Source organism: Acipenser ruthenus, chromosome 8 (genome assembly GCF_902713425.1).
Source record: "Acipenser ruthenus chromosome 8, fAciRut3.2 maternal haplotype, whole genome shotgun sequence".
NCBI lineage: Eukaryota > Metazoa > Chordata > Actinopteri > Acipenseriformes > Acipenseridae > Acipenser > Acipenser ruthenus.
In genome coordinates, this window is record NC_081196.1 from 58,150,395 (window position 1) to 58,178,267 (window position 27,873).

The 27,873-nt window shown below is 36.5% G+C and overlaps 1 protein-coding gene across 4 annotated transcripts in view; it reads left to right on the plus strand.

Moving 5' to 3' along the window:
• The window catches only part of LOC117406996 (protocadherin-9), a 217,777-nt gene extending 206,885 nt beyond the window's left edge, over nt 1-10,892 (plus strand). For 3 of the 4 annotated variants that reach the window (XM_034011510.3, XM_034011512.3, XM_034011511.3), the window contains one exon: nt 9,457-10,892. In XM_034011510.3, the coding sequence (XP_033867401.2) occupies nt 9,457-9,824 (368 nt within the window). In that variant the 3' untranslated portion in view covers nt 9,825-10,892. The remainder of the gene's footprint in view (nt 1-9,456) is intronic. The other variant, XM_059029361.1, reaches the window with a different exon arrangement.
• The last annotated feature ends 16,981 nt before the right edge of the window (nt 10,893-27,873 follow it).

The window sequence follows — 27,873 nt, forward strand, 5'->3', positions numbered from 1 at the left end:
CTGCATCCCCAAGGTGTTTGTCCTGTGGGAGAAGCATCCCTACACAGGACGTGCAAGGGTGGATCTTCGACATTGCGATGCATGGAGCGTCTGCACTAAGGGAGCATCGATGCATTGAGGTCCAGGGGCAACAAGGCGCCGAGGCTGTGGGGCACTAAGGCACAGAGAATACCGATGCAGGGAGCGAACAAGCGCAGAGGGTGTCAAAGCACGAGGCGTCGAGGCTCTGGGACCGAGGCTTTGAGGCGTAGAAACACAGAGGGCACCGAGGGTATCGATGCAGGGAGTGCCTAAGCACCGAAGCACCGAGGTGTTGAGGCTCTGGGGCACCGAGGGTATTGATGCAGTGAGTCCCTGTGCACCAAAGACACCAAAGCACAGAGGCATTGAGGCTCTGGAGCACTGAGGGTGTTGGAGCACTGATGCACCGAGGGCACCGATGCAGGGGAGCGTCCAAGCACCAAGGGCGCCAAAGCACCGGAGCACCGAGGGCGCAGAAGCACTGAGGCATTGAGGCTCTGTGGCACCGGAGGCACCGAAGTGCCAAGGCACCGAGGGAACTGAAGGCACCGAGCACCAGGGGCGTAAGCACTGAGGTTACTGGGCCAAGTGTCTAGTCTGGACCGCGTGCAGTCACACAACCGGTGCCGCGCAGCTTGCAGCGGTGTGGAGCACTGCCTACAGACAGTATCAGTCTGGACTGTGTGCAGTCACACAACCGGAGCAGCGCGTATCTTACAGTGTAAGCACAGCCTACAGACAGTACACAGAAAAAAAGATAGACAGAAAGATTTTTTTTTGGTTTTGTTTTTTTGTTTTTTTGTTATTGGACCTACGCACTGAGGTGGATGGTCAAAGTATGCAAGTCTACTCTTCAGTGGGCTGTTCAGACCCAGCGGAGGAAGCACACATTGTATTATTTATTTATTTTATTTTTTTAAATAACACACACAGCAGAGTGGGCGGGCAAGGTCAGCCCAGCGGCGTCGACTCGACAGTGTGTGCAGCAGAGCCGGGCCCCGGTGGAGGAAGCTTCTCTCTTTTCTCTCTTTGTTGTTATTATTATTATTTTTTTGAGCTGCAAAAACCAGAGGAAAAATACAGAGATCAGATGCTGAGGTTAGAAAGCAGACTACAGTTGGCGAGCGATGCAGGCTGTTAAGTAAGATTTTTTTTAATTTTTCTTAACGGAGCGCAGATGCGCAGCATTTCAGCTCAGTCCTCAGAAGCCGAATTTCTGATTCCAGGAAGTGGAATTTAGCAGAAAACTCGAAGTGAGAGCTCTTTTACAAAGAATCAATCACGCAACTGAAGAGGTTAGTTATACCTACCTTATCTACCTGATTGTGAGAAGCAAAAGAGACTATGATCTCCGCAGAGTGACTACTTAATCCCTTGGTAGGTGGGACTGAGGACGCCCCCCCCCCCACGGAAGGGCCTATTGGCAGCTGTGACATGAAATGCTCAGTAAATACCTGACCTGTGGTAGGCATCTCCCAAAAGTATTGTTGTTGGTCGTCTTCGAATTGAAAGGGAACCTTGTCTACAGTATGTGATATAAAACCACATTCAGAACACAGGTCTGTTTGTTGTTTTTTTTTTTTTTTACAATGGGTTGTATGTATAATGTAGAACTTTTTTGGACTAGACAACTTTAAGAATTTGGTAATGGTAGGCTATTCAAAGAAACAAATATGCATACGTGCTTATAGCATGTGGGCATGCAGCCACTAAAATCCATGCATGCTTTGTCTTTTTAATGCAATTACAGTATTTAACACAATTACATCTAAGCCTAAGGAATGCAATACACTGGATCATATTTGCAAAACATTTACTCAAGTGTTAAAGTATGCATATTTCCGTTAATGAAAAATACCTGCTAATGCTGTAGGAGCTCTTAAAAAAAAAAAAAAAAAAAAAAAAAAAAACACACAAGTTTTCTTTAAAAAATAAAACAAATAGTATTTGATCACCATGGTAAATGTTTTGTGATTATGCCCAGTGTATGTTACATATAATGTGTTTTAATGTTTTACAAACCACATTTTCAAATAGCATGTCTCTCGTTTTAAAACCCTCCTACTCATTCTAGGTTCTGGATACAACATGGCCTATTTTAATGATCTTCAATGTATTTTGTATTCTGCTGTATGTGGTCATTTTAATAAGTGGATCAATACATAACACAAATTAAAAAGAAAACAAATACTCTCAGCGAAGCATCCAGTTAGATGAACATTTTACTTGGTAGTCTCAGATACAGACATATAGCATCATGTTTAGCTAAAAAACAACAAAGTTAACATTGAACATCAAAATATATGTCGATGAGTTGTCATTATATCACACCAGACTTTAAACTCAATGCCAGAGTTTTAACAACAACGTTTCCACTGGAGGATGCCAAAACTGGTGAAAACAATGTCATTTAAGTTTCTCAAACACTGAGCTGGCCCGGCCCGACCCGAGCCCGAGTGCTTGACACAGAATATATACCCGACCCGACCTGAACCCAACACAGTCGGGTCGGGTCCCGTCGGGTTCGGGTCGGGTAGCCAGGCTTTACTGTGTAGGCCTATATCAGCTTCAAAGTGTTCCATTAGCAAAAAGGTGATGCATTTTTATAACATAAGCTATGTGTCTGTTGAACAAATGTAGGCAAATTAGTTTATAAGTTAGAATAGGAAAAAAATCTATCTGCATAAACATACAATATTATCTCTGAACACTATCATATAATCACATGTTGTTAAAATCTAGCTTATCAGCTGATGCTAAAAGCTGTTTGCTTTTTTATATAAATAAGAATAAGAAGAATAAATAATTTGGTTTTGTTTCAGCAGATCTTATAGGGGTTATACCTAATTCGCTAATGTAATGTTACCTGTTGTGCACTTCAATATGTAACCCCTTTAAATAGCCCTCTGATCCTGAGCACCTTAGGAGCAGTTTACACTCACCTGAAAAAAAAAAATCCAGTCGAGTTTGATTTATTGAAAATAACTCCATTGGTTCAGTGCAACAGATGTGTAAAAAATCTGAGCTCCTGTAAATGCTCAAGAGAAAATCTTGTTTTTTACTTTTGAATCAGCATCCCTATGCATATTGCAGCCAGTGGGATTGGATCTGGCAAAATGATGGAGGAGGCTGTGTGGTCCAGTGGTTAAAGAAAGGGGCTTATAACCAGGAGGTCCCCAGTTCAAATTCCACCTCAGCCACTGACTCATTGTGTGACCCTGAGCAAGTCACTTAACCTCCTTGTGCTCCGTTTTTCAGGTGAGATGTAATTGTAAGTGACTCTGCTGATGCATAGTTCACACACCCTAGTCTCTGTAAGTCGCCTTGGATAAAGGCGTCTGCTAAATAAACAAATAATAATAATAATAATAATAATAATAATAATTAATCCAGACTTTACTATAAAACAATAATACTTACAGCCTTAAAAGTATATTATTGTTTGCTCTGCTCTTGAATATCTGAACTGTGTGATAGTGCAGCAGATAAGATGGTTATATAATGGTAGGAAAATAATTCTGTCACAAACTTTCGTAGAGTACCTGTATGTTTGAGAAGCTGAAATATGTATTTTAGCAGCAATATACATTACCTTGTAAATGGACGAGATCCAAGTCACAATGCTGTGAGGCTGTAGAGAGTGCATTTCAGAATGCTGGTGGTTGTCCAGCTTCTGCAGGGCCTGTGATCAAGGTAGCTTTAGATTGCTGGTGGACTAAATATGGCTTCTTGCAATCACATGTCTAACAACTCTAGTATATTTCATGTTTGGGTGAAGGTTGACCTGCTCCATCTAGTGACTATGACAAGGGTACTTTCTTTTGAAACATCGGTGTAATGGACAGTAATGACAGCATCTTAGTGTGGAGTAATGGTTAGGGCTCTGGACTCTTGACTGGAGGGTCGTGGGTTCAATCCCAGGGGGGGAACACTGCTGCTGTACCCTTGAGCAAGGTACTTGTAGATTGCTCCAGTAAAAACCCAACTGTATAAATGGGTAATTGTCTGAAAAAAAATAATGTGTAAAAAAATAATGGCATTGTAGGTAAAAATAATGTGATATCTTGTAACAACTGTAAGTTGCCCTGGATAAGAGCATCTGCTAAGAAATACATAATAATAATAATAATGATAATAATAATAATCTTCTGTTCTTGAGCTTGGTTAGAAACTTTTGCAAAACATGGGTCAATGACCTTCTTGACAGTTGATAACTTAGTCTTAAAATGACTTACCATGTGTCTACCCATAGCCCTGTTCTGGCAGTGTCAATCTCTGATTATCTACTGCTCCTCGACAGCTAAAGTGTTCACCGCACTGCACAAAAAAGTACCTTCATTTGAGATGACATGCACTGTCATTGATGTTTCCTCTTCCTACTTCTGAAATAATGCTAATATTCATTCTAGTTAAAGGAAAATAAGAAGTCTTTTGAAATGTAATTATATTTGTTTGGTTTATTGGACTACCAATATTTTTGCTCCAATAATAAATATTTGCTTTCCAGCAAAGGTTGTACCATGTATACAGCAGAGTAAAGATGGTTCATGTTATGTTGCCTTTCATTTAATATCTTGATTACAAAAATGACATATTATGTTGCCTCAATAGTTAATGTAAGGCTGAATAAACAATTGAGGAAAAAAAAAAAGTTCTGCATTGAACTATTTTAATGAGCTCACAAGTGTACTAGTTGAAAATACACAGCATTGGCATTGTTGACAACTTAAATGCAGATTTGGACCCAGATATGTGTAGGATGTTATTATGGTTATACAGTAGTCTCTGCATATAGAAACACTTCCTAAGAGAACACTTTGCCTAAGGGAACACCCTTATGGTGAAACTGATTTTTACCATTGTAAATGCTCCGGCTAAAGGAACAGGAACTTCGCTTAAAAGAACGCCTTCTTGGCACCAATAGCGATTCATTCACAATGGATACAGTACTGTTTTGTAAAAAAGCGACTTTTTCGAACGTATCTTAAGGGTCACTGATTGGTTTATTAAATCTTTCCAGAACTGCCGTCATATTATTGAATTATTTTGTATTGTGATTTCCACAAGTGCACCACATCGCTACAAAATAAAACCTGGCATGTAAAAAAAGGGCAACATGCACCACTGTTTCTCTTTCTACACAAAGTTGGAAATTGTTTGAGCTCTTGAAAAAAAAACCTGAGTCAGACACAAGTCGCCGAACAATTTGGTGTTTCCTGTTCTGTATGTTAAATAATTTGCATGTCTTGTATATCGCTGCTGCATTTTGTAACGTGTGCAGGGGTGCTGTGTTAATTTAGTTTGACAGTTAGTTTATTAACGTTAAGTTAACCCTAAGGGATGCCCATTATTTTTGCCTCTGCCATTATGATAACACACCCGCCAGCTAATTTCATAGAGTGTAGCGATGTAAGCTTCTTGACCGTCTTATTTTGCTTTAGTTTTATTAACATTAATTTATCTGTTACTTTATTATTATAGTTTATTAGCATACACTTGCCTATTGTTTTGCTTTTAGTTATTTAGTTAATTTCATATGTTGCACGTGCATCATGATAAGTAATACATACATATTTATTTATTTATTGATTGATTGATTGATTCATATTGTGTCTGGTGGCTAAATCCGTCTTAGTGAACACTTTGGTTATAACAACACATCACTTGCTTCCAGAGGGGTGTTCTCTTAGCCAGAGACTACTGGACCATGGTTCATGAAACATTAGCCACAATTTTGCAATTAAAAAAAGCACAAGCACATTTATTTTTGACATCACACTTAATTTCTATTTGTTTTATCATTTGATAAAAACAAATAGATAAATAAAAATGCAATGTTCCCAGTCATTGCTTTTAGTTCATTGTAGAAACAACATATGGCATGCCTGATCCTTAAAAATAACATATGCTTACAAATAATAAACTGGGACTTTCAATCAAATTAATTTTCCTTCACAAACAAGTTTGGATATGGTGACAGGTGAGAAGCAGGTCTCATGCACAATATTACAAATATAAACAAAGTGCCAGCTGGTATTAGGTGCTATGTTTAGCTGCAGGGCACTCCCTGGCTTACTTCATCAAATATGTCACTTTATCAGCATGGTATACTGGGAGGGGTATGCTGTAAATGCTTAAACTATAGGTTTATTACAGTTTAACCTGAAGATTGTATTGCTGCTTTTACATATAATGATAAATAAAAATGATAAAATCGCTAAAGAATAAGATCTCAGTCAATGTAATTATACTGTGTGTGTATATACACATTGGTCCATCTGTGATTAATATACAATATATTAATCACAGATGGACCAATGTTATAATTTTAAATGACACATTACCTTACAAACTGGATTATTCCTTAACCGAGTTGCTTTATTCAAGAGTTACCATATAAAGACAATGGCAGTTCTATCCAATTTTGATTTTCTCATGGACAAAAAAAACAAAAAAAACAATGTTTACACATGCTGAGTCAAACTGTAGTTCAGTTCTATCTGATCTTTGGTAAAGAAAGTCAAAATAATGTGAGAAAATGTTTCAAGGAAATGCTGTTTTTAAACAGGGACATAGTGGAGGTAGACGCGTCACACTTTAGTGTACATATACCTAAAGAACCTCTTATCCAATTGTGTTGGAACTTGTTAAGAACAAGATTTATCTCTGGGTGTATGGAAGAGCCCTGCCTTTTTGTCTGCTTGACTGTCTGTACTTCATGTCACAGTTACATTTTTACATATATCTAAATAAACAATTGCGATAACATTTGCAATAAGCATTTATTGGTACAAGTTATTGTGCGTATCAAAATCTTAGGGTGCAGTATATGGAGTTGTCTGTATATATTGCACTAACATTAAGATATTAAATGTATTACATGTTCTATGTGGGGAAAGGTGTGTGTGTGGGGGGGGTGGGGGGGGGTACATCTTTATTATACCTACATATGTATTGTATATTTTAAAGACATAATGGTCTTGAATGAAATGTAAAGAAAAAAAGCATATTTACAGTTAAGGAATACCAGAATGTTAAACAATGCTGAAGCAACCCCATCTAGTGTTAAAGCAGTAGAAATAAAGATTTCATGAATAAAAGCTTGTAAAGCTAGAGAAATGGTTGTACCTTTTGAGCCTGTCTGTAATTTATTGATATGCCTATTGTAGACAGATTAAAATCTCCTATTATACTTTTAGCTGAAGTGTATGCAGAAAATATTTTAGGAAAAATGTTACTATTTCCATTCATACTATTAACAAAAGTCTTAGCTGAAGGCAACTAATAACAACAGATGTAGTTGATGCACCTGATATTTATGCACAGGTTCTTTTTATGTTACAGTCATTGGTATATAGTGGGACAATGCGGTTTTATTCAATGTCTATACTTTGTAAAAAGAAAACACAAAAGGACCTTTGTGCTTGTGTTTACTCTAGTCTGGGGGCTAACCAATAAAGTATTTAACTGTATTGTACATAACTGCCTTCCCAATCTTCAAATAAAACAGTTATGACAAAAGTTCAATTTTGCTGTTCAATATTAATATGTGTGAAGAGCTACATGAACCGTGCTATTCTGTTTGCTTTCAGAGCAGTGGGAAACACTGAGACAGATGGCTTATAGGCGCTATCTGTGTTTGTAAAATGGTATATTCAGCCAGCCGAGACAGCAAAACATGTTGTCTATTAAATATTGTTTTGTGAGTAAGCACTGTAAATAGAAAAGATTCAGGTTATTCCTCAACTGTGAGAAAGTGTTTGAAATAGTCTTCATATAGTGAGGAACAATGTTAATGTATGGGGTTATGTATTTTCCACAAGAAGAAACAGAAGACGCACCTGCTTTTCCAGTGTTTTGATAGTTTGGTTTACTAAAATAAATCCCTTTTAACTTCTTATCAATTATAACGCTCTAATGGCCAGGGCGTTCACTGATAGTTGATAGTGTATTCCAGTGCAAATGCAGTATGTTACACAAATATGTAATATAATGTACATCAGCCAAAACAGCATCTCATTAAGGTTGTCTTCTCAGTAGGGCTGTGCATTGGCAGTGTCTTCATGATGCGATGTGTATCGCGATACGAGTGTCACGATACCAGACATATCAGGATGCAGTATGAAACATACAAATGACAACATTTGTGTCCTTTTTGATAGTGCATGTGACAGCTTTTAAAAAAATTGAGTTCTCGAAAAGGAGATTCATTTTAAACCAAATACTGTTGGTGAATACTACCCTCTCTCGCTCTTTCGTGACCTTTTGTTTTACATGCCGGTATAAGTCAGTCTTCAACTGTGATGGCAATGATGATGAAGATGATTTTAAACTAATGTACAATCGGGCTTATGGTGTCCTTTAAAATTAGATGTGTTGTATTCCCTGAGTACTGGTACTTCATTCTTGCCTTATTGTTTAGACACAACATGACTCTTAGCCTAAGTTCTTACTAAGTCCTTGATCAAAAAAAGTAATCAAGTAAGGCCACACTGTTAATTTTAAAAATGCTGGAACCCATGGCAAATTTTCCAGTGTTGCCTTCCTTCATTAAATTAACTGTGATGATCAGACCAACAATATAACCTGCCTCTGTCAGCTCTGCCAGGCTGCTCGAGTACATACCAATACATTGTAGTCTTGTATTTGCAATGTAAACACTAACACATACCAGTAATCTATACATGAACATGACTGTGCAGACCACCATGTGTGTTTTTTTTTGTTTGTTTTGTTTTTTAATGTGAAGTTTCACATTTAACTTTTAAAAGAATTACGCCACAGGGATCACTGTGTCGATAATCATATTGTCATGAAAAATATCACGGTTCACTGCATGAAAAAAGTAGTATACCATTTATTATCCTTGATATGGATCAGTTTTGTAGCAGATATGTACAATATTTGTGACCTGGTTCTAGCACAGATTTCCAATAAAAGTTTTAGATTTTACTTGAAAGATCAATAATTTGTCTCCTGCAATCTTACTTTGCTGCATAGATTCCTTTTTTCATAAGCTGTCATGTTATTACCATTATTCTGCATCATATTACACATTGTGCCAATGTATTAAGCTTTTTCATGTTTTAATAGATGCAATCGGATGCTTATATTGGGTTTCTACACAGACATACTGTAGATTTTTACTATTCTGTTTTCATATTTACCTTGCATAACGTTACAGTTCTTGCACTGTCAAAAGCTTAGATATCAAGGTGAGGTTTTGAAGATACATTTTGTAATATACAAGAGAGCTACGTTGGTTTATTAACCAGTGCATTACTTTATTACAAAACTGTATCTAGGTCTGCATAAATAATATTGTGTGCATGGTTATCCCCACAGGCTGCATACATTACCTTTACCAACACCTGTTTGTGGCATTCTGATTATTTAACTTACTAAAAATATATACATTTATTCTTTTTCCCCTAGATGGCCCCCTTGGTCCCAGGGGACTAGCTGAAGCTACAGAGATGTGTACCCAAGAGTGTCTGGTACTGGGTCACTCCGATAACTGCTGGATGCCTCCTAGCCTGGGATGTTACCAGCAGCCCAAGTCCCCCCTCTTGTCCTTTGAAACTCCAAAGGAATGGGCCAAGGACACATTGGTGAATGGACATACATTGACCAGAACCTGGAAAGAAGATGGCAACAAAAACCAATTTGGTGACAAAAAGCAGTATGGAAATGCAGAGGGCTATTTCAACAATGGCAGCCACATGGCAGACATTCCTTTGGCTAACTTGAAGTCTTACAAACAAGCCTCAGTAGCTAATAGTGCAAAGGAGCACCAGCTATAAGATGTGCTCCAATGACCATGTGGTCAAACAGTGGAAGCCATAGGGGCTTTTGAGGTAGATTCATGCTACTGCTGTGTGATAGAGAAATATGTAACCAGTAGTCCTAGACCTGTGCTTTAGCATCAAGTATATTCTACTTTATGTTGACACTTCAGAAGGTATTTTACACAATGGCACCAGTTTCTGATTATGCATCTTTGTGAAATACCTGTAAAACTATGGACAAACTATTTTGGAAGTAATGTCTGTGAACTTCAAAAAAAGAACTAAAGAGATATTATGGCTGAGAAATATATACAAATATTGTGACGTGGTTGTTGTTGAGCTATTTTGGGACTATGTTACTTCATCCAATGAAAATGCTGTTAACACTGTTAGTGGACACTTGTTAAGTCTGTCAATGTTAAAGTGTTTGTAAATAGGACAAGTTAGTACAAACCAATTTTGTGTACCTGTAATACCCACTTAACAGAAAACAGTTTCTTGATTGCTTTTTAATTAGTTTGCTTTCTGTTACTAATTTATTTCTGTTATATATATTTGTAGTCTTACTTAACCATCTTCATACACTGAAAATGCTTGTGAAAAAAGTCGATTGATCTTTGTGACCTAATTCTATGCTTATAATTGAAACACAATGCTTGGGACAGGTTTATTTTTAGATCTATTTTTATATAATTAACTAAATTAATTATTTGTTAGTTCTGTTGAAAAAAAAAATCATTAAAAAAATATCCATTTATTTTTCTCCACTGAAAAAACACTCATAACAGTAGCTAATTTAAAGTGATGAGAAACTTGTTTCCAGTCAGCTATTGTGTTGGTTTATGGTGTAGATTTTCTTGTTGAAATATTACATCCAGTCATACAGAGAAACCTACATAATTTGTGTTTCAACTCAAGTAACCATAGGATTCTTCATGTGTTGCATTCATGTCTGTGATAACCATGCATTCTCCTGATTGGGGTTGGGGAGTGGGTAAATGTCCAGCTTTTTCAATTGTTTGTTACCTTAGTCAGTAAATGCTTGGCAGGTACCAGCATCATATTCTCTTGATCAAGGATAATTTTATTATATATATATATATATATATATATATATATATATATATATATATATATATATATATATATATATATATATATATATAACATCTCAAAGATTATTTACATAATCGCAGAAGCACGTGCAAAAAAAAAAAAAAACAACCCAAGCATTTAAAAACATTTTGTTAAGGCATGACAGCCGATTTAAACAGTGCAATAGCATGCAGAAATAGCTTTACAGTTAAAAACATGTATTTTGTGCCACAATTAATCATATGATTTAAAAAAAAAAAAAAAAGTTAAGTTGTAAAGTACAGAGTCATTCATTTTGTACAGCACATCATGTTTTATGTCACAGTATATATATATATAAAAAATAAAAAAAATTCAACATGTGGGTTGGGGGTGAATTGCTTACTGCAGTATGTTTGTAAGTTTGTGGGGGTGTTTGACATCATAGATATAAAACAGTTAATCTATGTTACTGCTATACAGGTATTCAGCTCTTGCAATAAATGTTTAGAATAAAATATTGTGGGGCGTCATTACTTCAAGAATGTAGTGTAATAACCAATGATTATATATATATATATATATATATATATATAGAGAGAGAGAGAGAGAGAGAGAGAGAGAGAGAGAGAGAGAGAGAGAGAGCATCAGTAAACGTATCACTTATATTTGAGCAGCAAAAAAAAGTATCACTTATATTTGGATAAAATTCACTAGATGCGATTGAAAAATTACAAACTCTGTTTTAGAGCAAGTGCAGTGACTATTGTGCTGATTAACAATTTACATCACAAAGATGCTGCAAAATGATCTGTCGGTCTTGGGCAGGTGTTGTGACTCTTGGTCTCCCAGTTCGTGGCCTATCATTGACAGAGTGTTTCTGGTTATACTGTCTCGTTAGGTTAGAAATTGCTGGCTGTGAGCACCCAAGACGGCGAGCCACAGTACGCTGCCCTAGTCCAGCCACCAACAAGAATTGCAAGAAGGCACTGCTCTCTTGACAGACGTGGCATATTGTTTTTTAGTGTGATTTTCTTTATTGCTTTTATTCAAGCTTGCAATTTAACAGCTCCATATCCAGTGTCCAATCAACTGTCTCACTAATTAGGTGATTAAGTGCATATGCTTCAGACAGAGTCACTCAAGCGATTAAAAGAAACCAAAAACATTTAATCTGTGTCCATCATTTTCGAAAATAAATGTGTTATAATAGTGATAAGTTTCTTTTGATGCTTGGTATATATATATATATATATATATATATATATATATATATATATATATATAGTTTTTACACCTTATAAGAGTACAAATATTCTCACATGTCCATTATTATTATATTACTGTTAATCTTTATTCTGCAGCCACATTATATGTTAGCTTCAGTGAGAAGTGAAATGACCGAGGACATGCAACACTAGCAAACAGTTTAACTTAGATAACAAGGTGCATGCTGTATTAAGGTGAATTCGACAACTGAAAGCTACAGAAACACCAGTACAAATAATGTCCCTTTTATATTCCATTCAAACCTTTTATGTCAAAAGAGCATTTACATTATGTTAGCTATTACATCTTCTTACATATTTTATTTCCTAAACCGTTCTGTGCATTTAACCTTGAAATGTGTTATGAAAAATGACAAAAGCAGAAATTAGACAACTAGGAGGCAACTAGCTGGTGTCAAACATTAATACATCTTTAACTTTAAGTACAGGAGTATATTCACCACAAATGAATATTGTTTTCTACTATAATTCATTTTTAGAAATATCTCCTCTGAATCGTTCAAGCGATTAGATACCAGTAAATATCTCTTAATCCTGTCAGATTCCAGAACAAGACCTAACTGTGACTTGGCACTGACAGTCAAATGTATTAGTACATTCCTTTTTTTTTTTATCTGTATTCTTTTCAAAGATGAGTGCCCACGGTGTTGCTCTCCGGGTGAATGAGGGAGACTTGGCAGGTCTGCAGATACCATGATTTCAAAATAAAAATACATGTTTACTATCACACGTGTTTAATTGAAAACTGCACATTTGAGACCTGAATAACTAATTGAAGGTAAGATTTACAGAATCAACTTACAATAACAAGTGCTACAGATGTGGCTCTTCAAAGCAGACCAAAGAAAACCGCTAATTGATGCAACTAAACTTTAGATTAAACTAATGACTTGAGCACATAAAGTGTTTGTAATTCAGTTTTCACAAATGTCAAAAATTCAGAATATAGAAATGTGGTCCTACTTCACAAATCACTTTCAGAATAGTACCATGCCCCTTATTTATTGATAAGACGGCCACAGGAAATATATATATATATATATATATATATATATATATATATATATATATATATATATATTTGTAGCAGCTTCAACTTATTCTAAGCATTACCTGAATGTCTATATGCGCACAGATACAGAAACACAGTCAAAAGTGCCTATTTTCACTAACACTAAGAGTAATTACATTTTATAAATCTAGCACCTACTTTGTTTGGGGGGTCTTCAGAAAGAGCATGGTGTGTATGCTTGCTGTATTTGATGATCATTTTGGACGAGGTCTTTCACATACTGTGGATGCTTCCTGACTGTCCTTATCTCCAAGGTATTGCATGCAGTTAATATAGTTTATTAAACTTAAACCTCGTTGTACTTGAGCAAATACTTTGGTTAAGTCCACAAAATAACACTCACTTATGTGAGGCAGTTAAACCCTCATGCTGTGATTTTGAAGAGTTTCAGCTGGCCACTGACCAGCGAAGAGAAAGTGGGAGTCAGAAGCTGCTAGCAAATCAGAAGCAACTGACATTCTCTATCCAAAAACGATAGCCCTAGCATTTGTCTTTGCTGTGGTTTTGATGAACAAAAACTGTTATTTATTGCTATTGCTATTTGTTAATGAAGCATTTACAAATATTTACATTCATTGAACAATTTTAGCATATGTGACTGCAGTGTTTCTTTATATTCATAAACATCAATTATGTTAATACTAGCCTTTGCAATAGAGCTTACTTAAGACTTATATAAGAACCGTGATTTGGAACGTGACTTCATTAACTTTAAAACTGTTGTGAAAAATAGATTTGTTTGAAACTATTTTTTTTTTTTTTAATACATTGGACTACACCTCATCCTTCATAATTTCTGGAAGTAATTTCGTTCAGTGTGTTTTGTATTTTGATGTGCACTTATTAATTTTGCTTCCGATTAACCACCTGTTTCTAACCTGTTTCAAATGATATGGGATAAATTATTAAACACAGGTAGGAAATATGGGCTATATATTATTTAGGAAAACAGTTTTTCTTTTTTAGAAACCTGTAATATTTTAGATCAGCACTAAAGTTTATGAAGCCGGTAACATCAGTGGCAAAACAAGCACTGGAGCTGTCCCAAACATTATTTGCCAGCTGCATTCAGTGCTATCTGCATGACATATCAGGGGGGGCAATAAATATGTAACTTTGCATACTGCACACATTGTTATAAATGCAGTTATTTGCTAATACAGCACATCATTCAAAAGGATGAACTTTTCACAATATCAATTAAGTTTAGGTAGTGACAATGTACAAGCAGAATGATCGTACCGGCTTCATACATTTTAATGCTGCTCTGAAAAATTCCTACAAACAAAAAGTGTCTCCTTAAATAACATAAAGCCCATACTTTGTACCTCTGTTAAATAATGTATTTCAAACCATGTAAAATGTGTGACATATATGGATAAATGTACGGACAGACAGACACCAGCATATATATCCACAATCTAATACTCTCAATAATTTTGGATACATGCTTTTAATGCCAATTTGATGTGTATGGATAAATGAAAAGTCTGACATACATATACATTTAACTGTCTCTGTGTGCCTGTCACTGGGGACTTCCTCCCCTTTTGGGGATAATAAGGTAGATACAAATGCATAGAGTCATAGTCACTAGACAGAATGCAAATAAGCTGCATATTTTAAGCCAGTGGAGATAATACAAAATGTGTTATCGTCTACTTAATATCCATTTAATTTCTATAATCATGTAATATTATAAATTAGAGCACTGCATTACCATTAACATGGTAATTTAAATAGCTGGCTGAATATAAGGGTTCATAAATGTCTTTAAAATATAATTAGTTTAGTGAGAAATAAGCTTATTTTAAGAACAAAAATGTGCATTTAATTAAATTAGCTGTCATTACACTCTGCTGATGTGTTTCTGTGTAATAAACTGTAGCACAAATAGAGAGGTGGATAATTTGCTAATCTAGTTTTAGTACACCAGTGTGCAACAACAATTTGAAAGCAATTAGTAAACAAAGATTTTTAGTTGATCACAGGATCACTTGATCCCTAAATGAGCAGGCGAAAAAGAAAAACAATTAAATGTATCAAAGAACATGTTGAACATACACAACCAAAAAAAAACAATCATACAGTATTATTCAATATTACATGACGAGGGAATACATTCTCCAAATACGATCTGGCACGTCCTGCAATGTGTGTACTGTACATTGGGAACTTGCAATAAGGAAAACCTTAAAAGGAAGGGTAGGCAATTATCCAAACCTGTACATTCATTTTGTGATGAGATCCAGACAGAAGTCTAAAAAAAAGTAATAAAATTGGCTGTGTTAAAAAATAAATAAATAAATAAAAATCTTGCCCCATAACATTGTGCTCTAATGGAAGTCCACTGTCCACTGGGTCACTTGTGCTGTTTTTAATTTTTTTTGTTGTTGTGTATTTTCAGTTTTCTTCTGCCAAGAAGGAATAATGAAATGCTGCTGATTCAAAGTATTGTGACATGTTTGCGTTGCATTGCTCTTTCCCCATATCAGTGTATCTCTGTCTAATGGAAGGTTACCTAAAACAAGAAAAGAAAGAATACTCTTGCTGCTTGCCATGTTCTGTATACAATAAATGATTACCCCTGAGGGTTAACAAATACAGAAAGATGCAAAAGCTGTGCTGCAAAAATATCAATTATTTATAAGAGAACAGTGGGCAAAGTTAACCCTTGTGCTAATGAGAAGAAAACGATCAGTCTGTGTACATGCACAACATATTCCAAATACTTCAGTGTTCCAAATAATCTGTTTACATTGAAATGGAATTGAATATTCCACTCATACTACACACACTGGGCAAGTGCAACGACTGAATTACAAAGCAAGACTGGCATTACTGCGGAAGCATCTGTAGTAAACTTAGCAAACTTCAACCCAACACTTTGAATACAGTATTATTCATAGCAGTTAGAAGGGAGTTTTGTTTCTCCATTAATCTTTGTATACATGCTATATTTCTATTTTGTACTGAAGCAGCAACCTGTCAGCCCCGAATATACACGCTATTTCTAATTAATGAACAATATTTAAGCCCAATGTAAATGTTTCTTTTAAACTGTAAGGTATAACATAACAGCACAAATATAATGCCTAATAGCTGCTGTAAACAAGCTTCAATCATTTTTATTACAATTTGTATGATAGCTTCTGTAATATTGCTTTAAAAACCCATCATGTACAGTAATTTCCAGTATGTGGAAGAAAATGTTCACCTGAATACAGGTTGTTAACAGCAGGGTGCAATTTTCAGATTGATTTAGTCAATATACTATCCAAATAATAACTGCTACGGGAACGACTGTAGGTGTCTAGTGGAACAAGTTATTATTATTATTTATTTCTTAGCAGACGCCCTTATCCAGGGCGACTTACAATTGTTACAAGATATCACATTATTTTTACATACAATTACCCATTTATACAGTTCGGTTTTTACTGGAGCAATCTAGGTAAAGTACCTTGCATAAGGGTACAGCAGCAGTGTCCCCCACCTGGGATTGAACCCACGACCCTCCGGTCAAGAGTCCAGAGCCCTAACCACTACTCCACACTAACATGCTGGTCATTACTGTCCATTACACCAGTGTTTCAAAAGAATGTACCCTTGTCATAGTCACTAGATAGAGCAGGTCAACCTTCACCCAAACATGAAATATACTAGAGTTGTTAGACATGTGATTGCAAGAAGCCATATTTAGTCCACCAGCAATCTAAAGCTACCTTGATCACAGGCCTTGCAGAAGCTGGACAACAGAAGCTGCAGCTCCCCAGTGTCCATATTCTTTCAAATCTGTGGTCATTTGGCTTCTCATGTAGCACCTTTTCATGGGCAAGAACAAAATAATTTTTTTCCCAACCAACATAAATGTGATTGTGATTTTATAAAACCATTTTTGTTGTTGTTGTTTTATTTCTACTGTAGAAAGAAGGGAAGAAACGTAAATGCAGAAGTGTTACATTTGACTTTATTAGTGACAGCGCTTCTACTCTTAAAAAAAAACAGTTTCTGGAAACTAAGGTCCCTTAAAATTAATTAAAATGAATGTTGTTGTTAATTATATTTAATCATAGTTGCCTTGTTCCATACCCAATTTGACCACAGTGTACACCCTGTCATAATTATGAACAGCATATACAGTACATATACTCCAGATACCAGTAGCATGTGCCTTTCTTGGCAAAACATGTTTTTAGTCCCCTTGGTAAGTATAATGGTACCAAAGACACAATACTGGTGCATTGCATCACCTCTAATTTGTAGACAGCATAACTGTAATTGAATCTGTACAGGGCATTTTTATGTACTAGGATAACAAGGTAAAGTCCAGTAGTTGCAGTTACCTGCTGGCTTGACTGGTGGCTGCAGCTTGAAAGAACTACAGAAATGTATTTTTAAAAATGGTTAGAAGACGGGATACATTATTACTTTTCACTTGTTTGCTTTAATGGGCTGACCTGTGTATTTCCTGTCTCAGTATATAGTGGGGTTATTGTTGATATTGACATTCCAATTCAAGGAGCAGTTGACATGGAAAAAATGTCAACGCCCACCCTATTTTAATGCCTTGAGCTGGATCAGACGTCTGTCAGTGATGTCACTTGGTTGGAAAGCAAACATCATGATGACTAATGCAGCCTAGCTCTATAAGGGTGGCAGTAGAGTGATTGACTCTGAGCTCTGAGATTGCAATTCCAGCCAGGACTGAGATGAGGAGATCACACAGGACTGGTGATGTGGAAGGGAATGTGAACCCCCTCTTGTGACTGGTAATTTGAGACGGTAGAGGCTGGAGTATAAGCCTTGAGGTTTATGGTTAGAAAATAAAAATAAGAGGTTGCTAAAATATCAGAATTATAACCAATAGTGCAACAGCAATACATTTTGTTTTTTACATTAAGCCAGTGTCACTAATGTGTAGCCTATACATTTAAGACATTTACCAGTACCCTGCAAAATGCCTCTGCTGACAAAAGCTCTATCTTTGATTGATGTGGACTGACACTATTTTGACATAGAAAGTTATTAATTAAATTTCCATTTGCACAATTTTAGGACATCTTTCTATGGCTCACTGATTGTGTTCTGCCACACAGTTGTTTTTTACACTAATTCCAAGTATCCTCAAGCAGCTTGTATTATATTAAATTAGCATTGTAATGTCATCACGTCATGTGTACAAAGGTAATCCTGTCCCATATAACTGTGGCACAGTTTGATCAATCCTCTGTAAAGCTCTTCTGAAGTCCCAGTTAACTAATAACCACCAAAAAAAGTTAATTAAGTACTGTCCACAGGTCCAGTGTACCAATCATTTATTTGGTCTAAGAAACGGACAAATTAAATCCATTTAACAAAAATTACACTTTAGCAAAATAAAACAACACTATTAAAATATTTCAGAGCAGTTGCATTGTTCACATGCAGTTTGGACACATGTGACGGGCACATTGAAGACAGATGGGATGTTTGCACGAGGCGCAGGAGACGTTTGTCTTTCAGTCATTTGGTGACAGACACATGGAGCACCTCTTCCTTTTGGATTTGGGAATATCATCTGCAGGTATTGGGTCAGCAGGCAGTGAGTACTTTGATGTTGATCATTCTGCTCTCCATGAAGGGACGAGCTTGTGCTTTCCCAAGCGCCGTGAGGAATTCAGAGTATGCTAGACTCTCATGTGGGGCGGCAGACAAGTGCATAATGTGACTGTTTATCCCAGCAATGTTTAGAATGGCATGAAATTTAAAGTACTATCCACGGGTCCCTTAGACCCAAATACCCACCTGTGCAGAAACAGAGTAGCCAGCCCAGCAAGAACACCATACAACGCCAACGCCATACAACTGACACTGACTTGACATGAAACTATGAGATTGGTAGATTAGCAAACAAACCTGTTACAGAAGGGCAGTGGGCATTTTTTAAGTACTTTGGGTCCACAGAACCTGTGGATAGTAATCACAGGTTAATTATTTCTTGAGATACTGGCTTGACTTCTTTTAAGAATCCTTTTGCACCATCATTTATTTTCGCTTTGGAATTCTCATTTTGCTGGACAAGCTTTAATGATATGTGAATAATACAGGGGGAGGTTACAAGTGCTTATCTGTGTGAAAGATTTCCTTCTAGTTCATTAGAGGCACTAGAAGGCACTGTGCAAGACTGTTATCTAAATCCATTCAAAAGTGTAATAGCCTTTATACTTTACTACAAAAGCTAAATGTTCCTACTTTTAATTGATGGGCTCAATAATAACATGTTCAGAACACTTTAGAGAAGAGTATAATCAAGGCTTTCCAACCTTTTTAAATTAGAGTTACTATTGTAATGTTTGTCCATTTAAAATGTGCCTGTTTAATTCAAAGACTATTATCTCCAAAAACAAAACTGTGGTAAAGACTTTACACTCCATCACTAGGGGTATTTTGGTAATTGTAAATTATTCAAAAAGTCATTTGACTCTTTCTTTTGGAAATCACTCCTTACCCTTTCAAAATAACCTGCTGTGATTTTAAACATACAAGTTGATGTTTTCTATTATTGTTTAAAGAAATGCAATTGCCTTTGTGTTTTCTAGGTCTTTTTGGGCAGATGGGAAATAAGAAGCATTAAAAAAACGTTTGTGTAACACAGTGTTACTTTAATGTATTTTTATTTGCACGTTCACAATATTGTTATTTGAAATACTATGTTAATTATTATTGATATCTATTGGCATGTTATTTGATGTGATTTAATGATTAATATCTATTGAAATACTATCTGCTAATTATTGATATCTGCTGAAGTAATATTCAGTGCTGCTAATAATTATTTTTGTATGTATGGTGAGTGTCCATCTGCTCTTCCAAATAACTACTTTAGTGGAACTACTTTATTCTGGTTTGCCTTTATAGTTGGGGGTAAGTAATGAGACATTCTAGGGGATTTCTCACCTCTATATAAAACTAAAGAGGGTGGCGTAGTCGGGAATACAATTATTACCCGCAGTTAACTGTAATAGTAATGATGACATTTAAAAGTCAATTCATACAATAAATACTTTTGGTAGCAGGGTGGGCTCCGCTTGTGTATTTTAGAACTCCTGTTACATTTACACAATATCATTTAAGGTAATATAATATAACTTCATTTTTTGTTTGTTTTTTCTAATTGGACACAATATAACCTACATTGAATTTGTTATCAAGGTCAGCAGACAAGTAAAGTCTACATAATCAATTACTAATAGCGAGTTATACAAAAGCAGGCTCTCTGCCAGTTCAATTATCATGAAGGGGTTACTTGTGACATTTTAAATAAGGCCAGTATGTTTCCCAAAATTCAATATTTACATCCTCACAGATTGGAAAGCAAAAGCAGCACTGGACAACCAGTGAAGTTATCAAGTCTGTTTGATCAATCACGTTTGTTTTTCTTAATCCCTCTTGACAAAATTGGGGCTGACTAAAGGGATACAAATGGTTTAAAAATAAACAATAAAACTAACCCGAGGGGACGGAAACCCTAAATGTAATCTTGGAAATGTCATGTTTGTGTACATATGTTGGTTGGAACAATTAGTAGACATGAATTACAACAAAATCAACTTTCTAAATATAATTTAAAAAACACATGTAAGGTATAGATAATTTTCAGATAGTGCATGTATTTTCCACCTAGATATAGGAAGATACTAAAAGAGAAATGGATTTGTTTTGAAGCTTCAATTGGATCTCCCTGCAGTCTGTCAGTGGTTGATGCATTTTATTTTATCTCAGCTCTAATACTCATGTTTCCTGGGTTGACACTGAAACAGGTCTGCACAAAGATGTTGTTTTCAAGATACCTAAAGAAGCTCCAGTGGGTGGATAGTGAAATCAATTTTGAGAAGCTTCCAGTTAAGAGATAAAGTAGACTACTGTATGTTATCTACATTTGTGTAAAACAATTGCCATTATTTACTGTAACTCAGCTGATAAAGTTCCATACCACCTCAGATATCCTGGCTTGTTTTACAACCTCCTTCCTGACTAGACTCTGCATGTCATAGGAAAAAATGCAGCATATTATAAACACATATATATGCTACACTTAACTGTGCTGTTTCTGTAGTCAATATACACTATTTAATAAATAAAATAAGCAAAATGTATTTAAAATCTGTTCCAGTAGACGTATGTTTAATTCTTAAACATTTGGTTTTACAGTGTATATACGTATAGTTTTTGTTAACAGATGTCACAAGCATTAGGAGATGGTAAGCAGAACACACTCAAGAATCTGCTGATGAAATAGAGGAAGTCCAGGGTGCACACAATAGATCTGGGAACTTTGAGAAATCTGTGACTGCCTGCAACAAAGTATATTAAGTATCGGCTCTGTAATAAAGTAAAAAAAAAACCCTGAGTACATTTTTTTTATAGGGGACATTCCTATGCACTATAACCTGTCCAGATGTGTTTCGTTTACCTTTAGCTGTTAATATATGCACAATACAAAATTACAAAAACAGTCAAAGAATTCACAATTTGAGAAAGCACAAGGGCACCTTTTTCAAGGTCGTCCTTTAGGTCAATATGCTGATGGGAATTTCAGGTGTACTTAATAAATTGATTTACACACGCTAACAGGCTTTTTCTAGGACGTATGCCAAAATGAACAAGAGCAGCAAGGCAGTGGATTTCAGTGATAAAATCTGGTGGCAATTTAAAGCAGTCCAATTTTCTTTTTTTGTATCTGAATACATCTGAAGAAAAATAACTCCATACAAAGTAAATCAAGTATGTAAAGTAAATCAAGTATGTAAACATGGTAATTATTGTTGAGCAAGGATGTGGTTCAAACCTTCAATAATGGATCTATAAAGTGTGTTATAGCAAATACCATACATCACTCTAGGTTGTTTCTGCCAATCAGAGCACAGAAAGGCATCACACCATTTTATGTGATTGGTAATGAAAAAACAATAGTAATACCATCATCTGTATTTTAAAACAAATCTGTTTGGATCTGCAGTGTGGCAAGTTTACAATGTTTGGCAGAAGTATTCAAATTGAAGATAAGTATTGTGGGTTTATTTTCTTGATATGTGGTCGCTTTAGTACATAATGTAAATATTGAAGGAAATGAAATGAAATGAAAAAATGTATGACTACTTTAATAATTTTAAAGTAAAAAAAAAAAAACAGAAATACTTGTAATTAATAAAGTGCTGCTATATACAGTATATAGACCTGGTGGAGGAAACAAAACAACAAAAGAAACTAATAGTTGCAGCTATGGTATTCGGTGCCAACGCAGCGGTCTTGGCTAACTTGAGAATTTGTGACTTGTACAATCGAGTGTTTGAGAGAATGTTGAGCTAATCACATTGAAGAACTATTTTGTTCTGATTGGTTGTTCTGAAAATAGGTTTCTGAGAACACTTGGCTTCAATTCTCTAAATACTGGCCCTGTCGGCAGAGAATATCAGCTCTATGCTGCCGACCTCCTGCAGCTCATTTCAGGCCGCGGGCCTCCTGGTCTCCCGGTGCAGACTTCCATCCCCATTAATTGGCAGCTGATTTTCTAAACCCATTCGTTGTTATTTTAATGCAATGGTAGATCAATTGCTACAGAATCTGTCTTATACTGACACTACAAATCTGATTTACATAATGATGAATAAACATTAACAGTCAAATTGAAAGACATTGTTCAATGGGCTTTTTCACGCATAAGGAAAAAAAAAGAAACAAAAAATGTTAACCTTGTATTATGAGTGCCTTTGTATGTATTACACTATGTAACACAATTTTTGTTCCTGGGTAGTAAGTGTTATTTCCTAATTGCTTATGCCTCAAAAGTATAGAAAATGGCTGTTATTCCCCACAAACTTTGCTTTTGTGACCAGGACAGTGATATTTTGAAATTTACCTATTTTCAATGAGAAAACGGACGAATTTCGTTCTTTTTTCTTTTCGTTCACATAAAGTCAGAAAAAAACAACATATGAATCCAAATTAACATGTATTTATACTAAAGTAATACAAAAATGACTACAAAAGATTTAGAAGTGAGTAGTTTTTCGAGATTTACGATTATACTGTAAATCACTTTCACGAATCAGCCCCCAAATGTAGTCTCCCATCACGTTCTCGTTATACTGTCCTTGGTACCGGCATTCAAAGTCCAGTATATCCTGGTGGAATCGCTCGCCTTGCTCCTCCGAGTACGCTTCCATGTTCTGCTAAGAAATAAATAAATAAAATGTTCTCCTTGAATTTATCAAGATGAGCATCAAGGATATGGACTTTGAGGGACATCCTACAGCCCACTGTGCCGTAGTTCTTCACCAGAGTCTCAACCAGCTCCACATAGTTTTCGGCCTTGTGATTGCCCAGGAAGCCCTGAACCACTGTGACAAAGCTGTTCCAAGCCGCTTTCTCCTTACTAGTGAGCTTCTTGGGGAATTCATTGCATTCCAGGATCTTCTTTATCTGTGGTCCAACGAAGACACTGGCTTTGACCTTTGCCTCAGACAGCTTAGGGAAGAAGTCTTGAAGGTACTTGAAGGCTGCCGACTCCTTATCTAGAACTCTGACAAATTGTTTCATAAGGCCCAATTTGACGTGCAGTGGTGGCATCAGCACCTTCCGGGGGTCCACCAGTGGCTCCCACTTGACGTTGTTCCTCCCCACAGAGAACTCAGTCCGCTGTGGCCAGTCCCACCTGTGGTAGTGCGCCTTGGTGTCCCTGCTGTCCCAAAGGCAAAAATAGCAGGGAAACTTGGTAAAACCGCCTTGGAGACCCATCAGGAATGCCACCATTTTGAAGTCTCCTATGACCTCCCAGCAAGGTCTTGATGCTGTTGTAATCCTCTTTGAGGTGCACCGAGTGAGCCAGGGGAAGAGACGGGTACTTGTTACCATTATGGAGCAGCACGGCTTTGAGGCTCCTGGATGAGCTGTCAATGAAGAGGCGCCACTCATTCTGGTTACAGGCGATTCCGATTGCCTCGAACAGACTGGTCACATTGTGGCAGAAGCAGAGCCCATCTTGACGGGTGAAGAAGCTGGAAAAAGGTTGGTGACGCTTCCTCTGATCTGCGACTTGCACACTTTCATCCAACAAGTTCCACTGCTTGAGCCTAGGCGTCAAAAGCTCGGCATTGGACTAGGTGAGACCAAGATCTCTAATCAAGTCGTTGAGGTCTTTTTGGTTGGGGTAGTATGGGTTTCTCTCCTCAGCTCCACCTCTGAAATTGTCATCTGGATCTACAACATCTTCCTCGCTCTCTGACTTGCTGCTCTCTTCTAAAGACGGCTGCTCTCTCTCTGGAGGAGTGGGTACGGGGAGCTCATGGCAGTGTGGCACCGGGGCGATGGATGAAGGAAGGTCCGGATACGTGATAGCAGGTGCATTCTTGCCAGTCCGACGTTTGGAAGGGTTCACCATGCAGAAGTAGCAGTTGCTTGAGTGGTCAGGTGGTTCCCGCCAAATTCTTGGGATAGCGAACTTCATGGCTCACTTTTCCCCTCTGTACCATCCTACAAAAGTACATTTATTTCACCCATGACTAATGTGTAAGAGATTATCGCAACATTTTTCATATATGATATTTTTTCAATAACATTGAAAATTGTAAAACATTTTAAAATTAAAAACTTTTACAAATTAAAAAATTAACAAATTTTATAACATAAAATTCCGAGCAACAATTGTCCATCTTACCTTCCAGAGTTTTTTTGCAGTGCTCGCAGGTGAAATGAGGTGCCCAGGGTTTGTCTTGATCCCCGACAGGCATGCCGAAATATGCCTTGTAGGCCTCACACATCTTAGCAGATGCTTCCACGGAGTACTTTTTCGCTCTTGTCTTGATAAATTGTCCGCAGACATAGCAAAATGCGTCTGCCGGATGCTTGCAGCCTCTTGATGCCATCTCAGAAAAATGCAGATATGTATCCACTTAAGCAGCTGGAACTAAACTGAACTGGTGGGCTTAAGGCCCCTGTATTTATACTACTGTTTATATTACTGGAAAGTTCTAGAAAGTTCTAGAAGTTACTCCAAGTTTACTCAGCACTTAATCTATCTGGAATGTTCTGGAAAATAGGTAAATTTCAAAATATCACTGTCCTGGTCACAAAAGCAAAGTTTGTGGGGAATAATAGCCATTTTCTATACTTTTGAGGCAGAAGCAATTAGGAAATAACACTTACTACCCAGGAACCAAAAAAAAAAAAAATTGTTACATGGTGTTATTATTGCTTTCTTTTGTATATCACTTTTAAGAGCAAGGATTTTAAATGGTACAAATGCACATCAACCACTTGCACTCTGATGCTGACATCCGCTTTCGAGTTCCTGTGTGTAAATGAGGAAGCTGGCTTGGGTTGTGGGATCGGAGGACACCCACTGAACCTTCAGTTCTTCTGAGCTGTGTGGGGAATTGCTGCGGTGAGGGGAAAAAATAATTGGACATTTTAAATTGGGGAGAAAATCACAGGTAAAATAATTGGGCTCCCTAAATAAAAAATCAATTAAAAAAAAGATGTGTCCATGCAAAGTCCAACATTATTTAAAATCCACTTTCATTATTAAAATCAACAACTTGTTGTTAAACAACTCCTGTTTCTACAACAGAAAACATATAAACACATTTTCTAGCAATGGCTTATTGACCTGATGGACCCCCAATGCCCACTGCTGTGCTTGGTTGTGGAAAATGCAGGTTGTAATGATATGGCAGCAGTGTGGAGTAGTGGTTAGGGCTCTGGACTCTTGACCGGAGGGTTGTGGGTTCAATCCCCAGTGGGGGACACTGCTGTTGTACCCTTGAACAAGGTACTTTACCTAGATTGTTCCAGTAAAAATCCAACTGTATAAATGGGTAATTGTATGTAAAAATAATGTGATATCTTGTAACAATTGTAAGTCGCCCTGGATAAGGGCGTCTGCTAAGAAATAAATAATAATAATATGGGGTTCAGAATTTGTAGACAGTTGATTTAGTGAATCACAGTGTGTGAGACAAGATGATTGTAATGAGATTTTAAGTGTGTATGCTATAAACTATAATTTTAACAACAGAAATGTACTTTAAGCAACCTGGTTTACAGGTCCAGTTACAACATTAAGAGTGCAACATGAAGCAAATGAGTAGGACCTATTCTGAGGCCATGATATGTAGGTCACATTCTTTCACCATTCAGTCCTTCTTGACAAGCAGGCTGTGGTAGTCTTATGTGCAGAGCTCCAAGATAAGCTCCAAAATGAAGCTGCCAGTAGGTGTGCCATTCCTGTGTCTTTCAGGGTCACTGCATCCCTCTGGTTAATTTCACCACTTTTTCACAGACTGAAAACATTATCTCAATCATCTTGTCTTACACACATAGTACTGTTTTTTTTTTTAATTAAAAAGCAAGTTTTTTATAAACATTTTTTTGCTGATAGTCATTACCTTTGAGCAGCAAATTGGCAGTAAATTGATTGTTTTTTATTTAAACATTCAGAAATGCAGAGTCGTGACATCCACAAAAAATTATGAATACATTTCAGTTTTCAGTGCTTTTCACGAATCCTGTGTCAGCATGTGTTTAAAGCTTATGTTTGTTTTTAATTCAGAAATTAGATCCAGATATTTTACTTACATATTTTTCTGACAATGCCATATGTTGAAGTACATAATATAAAATACAAACAACCAACAAAAACTTACATTGTGCTGCTGAATGTCTGCATACTGCATATTTGGTTTATTGTAATCCAGTTATGAATTAATTTAAATGTAAATCGTTTTCTCATAATTAAATCAGCCTTCAGTATTTGTTGACAATTACAAGCAATTATTGTACATGTTCTTTCAAAAATGCAATCCTGTCAGACAATCAGAAGGGTTCCACTGTGAATCAGTTCTTGCCACTTCATCAAGGTATTACAAAAAAGCATGTCCTGTACCTCTCAAAACATCATTAGATCTAGAATATAAAACACAAGATGACAGTGGTATCAATAGTATAGCCAAACCTTGAGCTGTTTTTGAATTCTTAGAAGGGATGGCAATTTTGTGTTAACTGTTACTATAATGGGGTGGTTATTGTAAAAAACAAGGGGATATATTTTTGTGTAATCATCAAAAAACAATGCAACTAGTAATGATAAAATACAATCAGTACAAGCTAAGAATAATAATCTAAAGAATGGGTAATTGAAATAGGGCTACACTATGGCTTTTTACAGACTTTCAATTCCTTCAGCTATGAGTAAAGCCAGTGAAGAAGGAAGATTTGGTTTTGAGCCATTTTTTGTTCTTTTTCAGTGAACCTAGACTTAAAGGATATGAAAGCATCAGGGGATGTCATTTCTGTGAAGAGATCTGATTCTAGACCACAGCTGGGCTGTCTCAGCTTCCCTCTGCCAGCTGATTGGCTCACTGCTAATTGGCTTGACCTGGCCTTGATTCGTGCGTGACACTGAGAAGCTGCTGGATCTGTTCTTGCTAAAAAGAATCTCTATTAGCCAAGCCTCATTAACATCTAGAGTTGGGTTAACAGTTCACAATAATTGTTTCACCACTCCTAATCCCTGACACATGAGAATTTGGGAGACACAAAACCAATATACCCTTTGTTTGTGAGCCTTCTCTCTGCAATCCCTTTTATT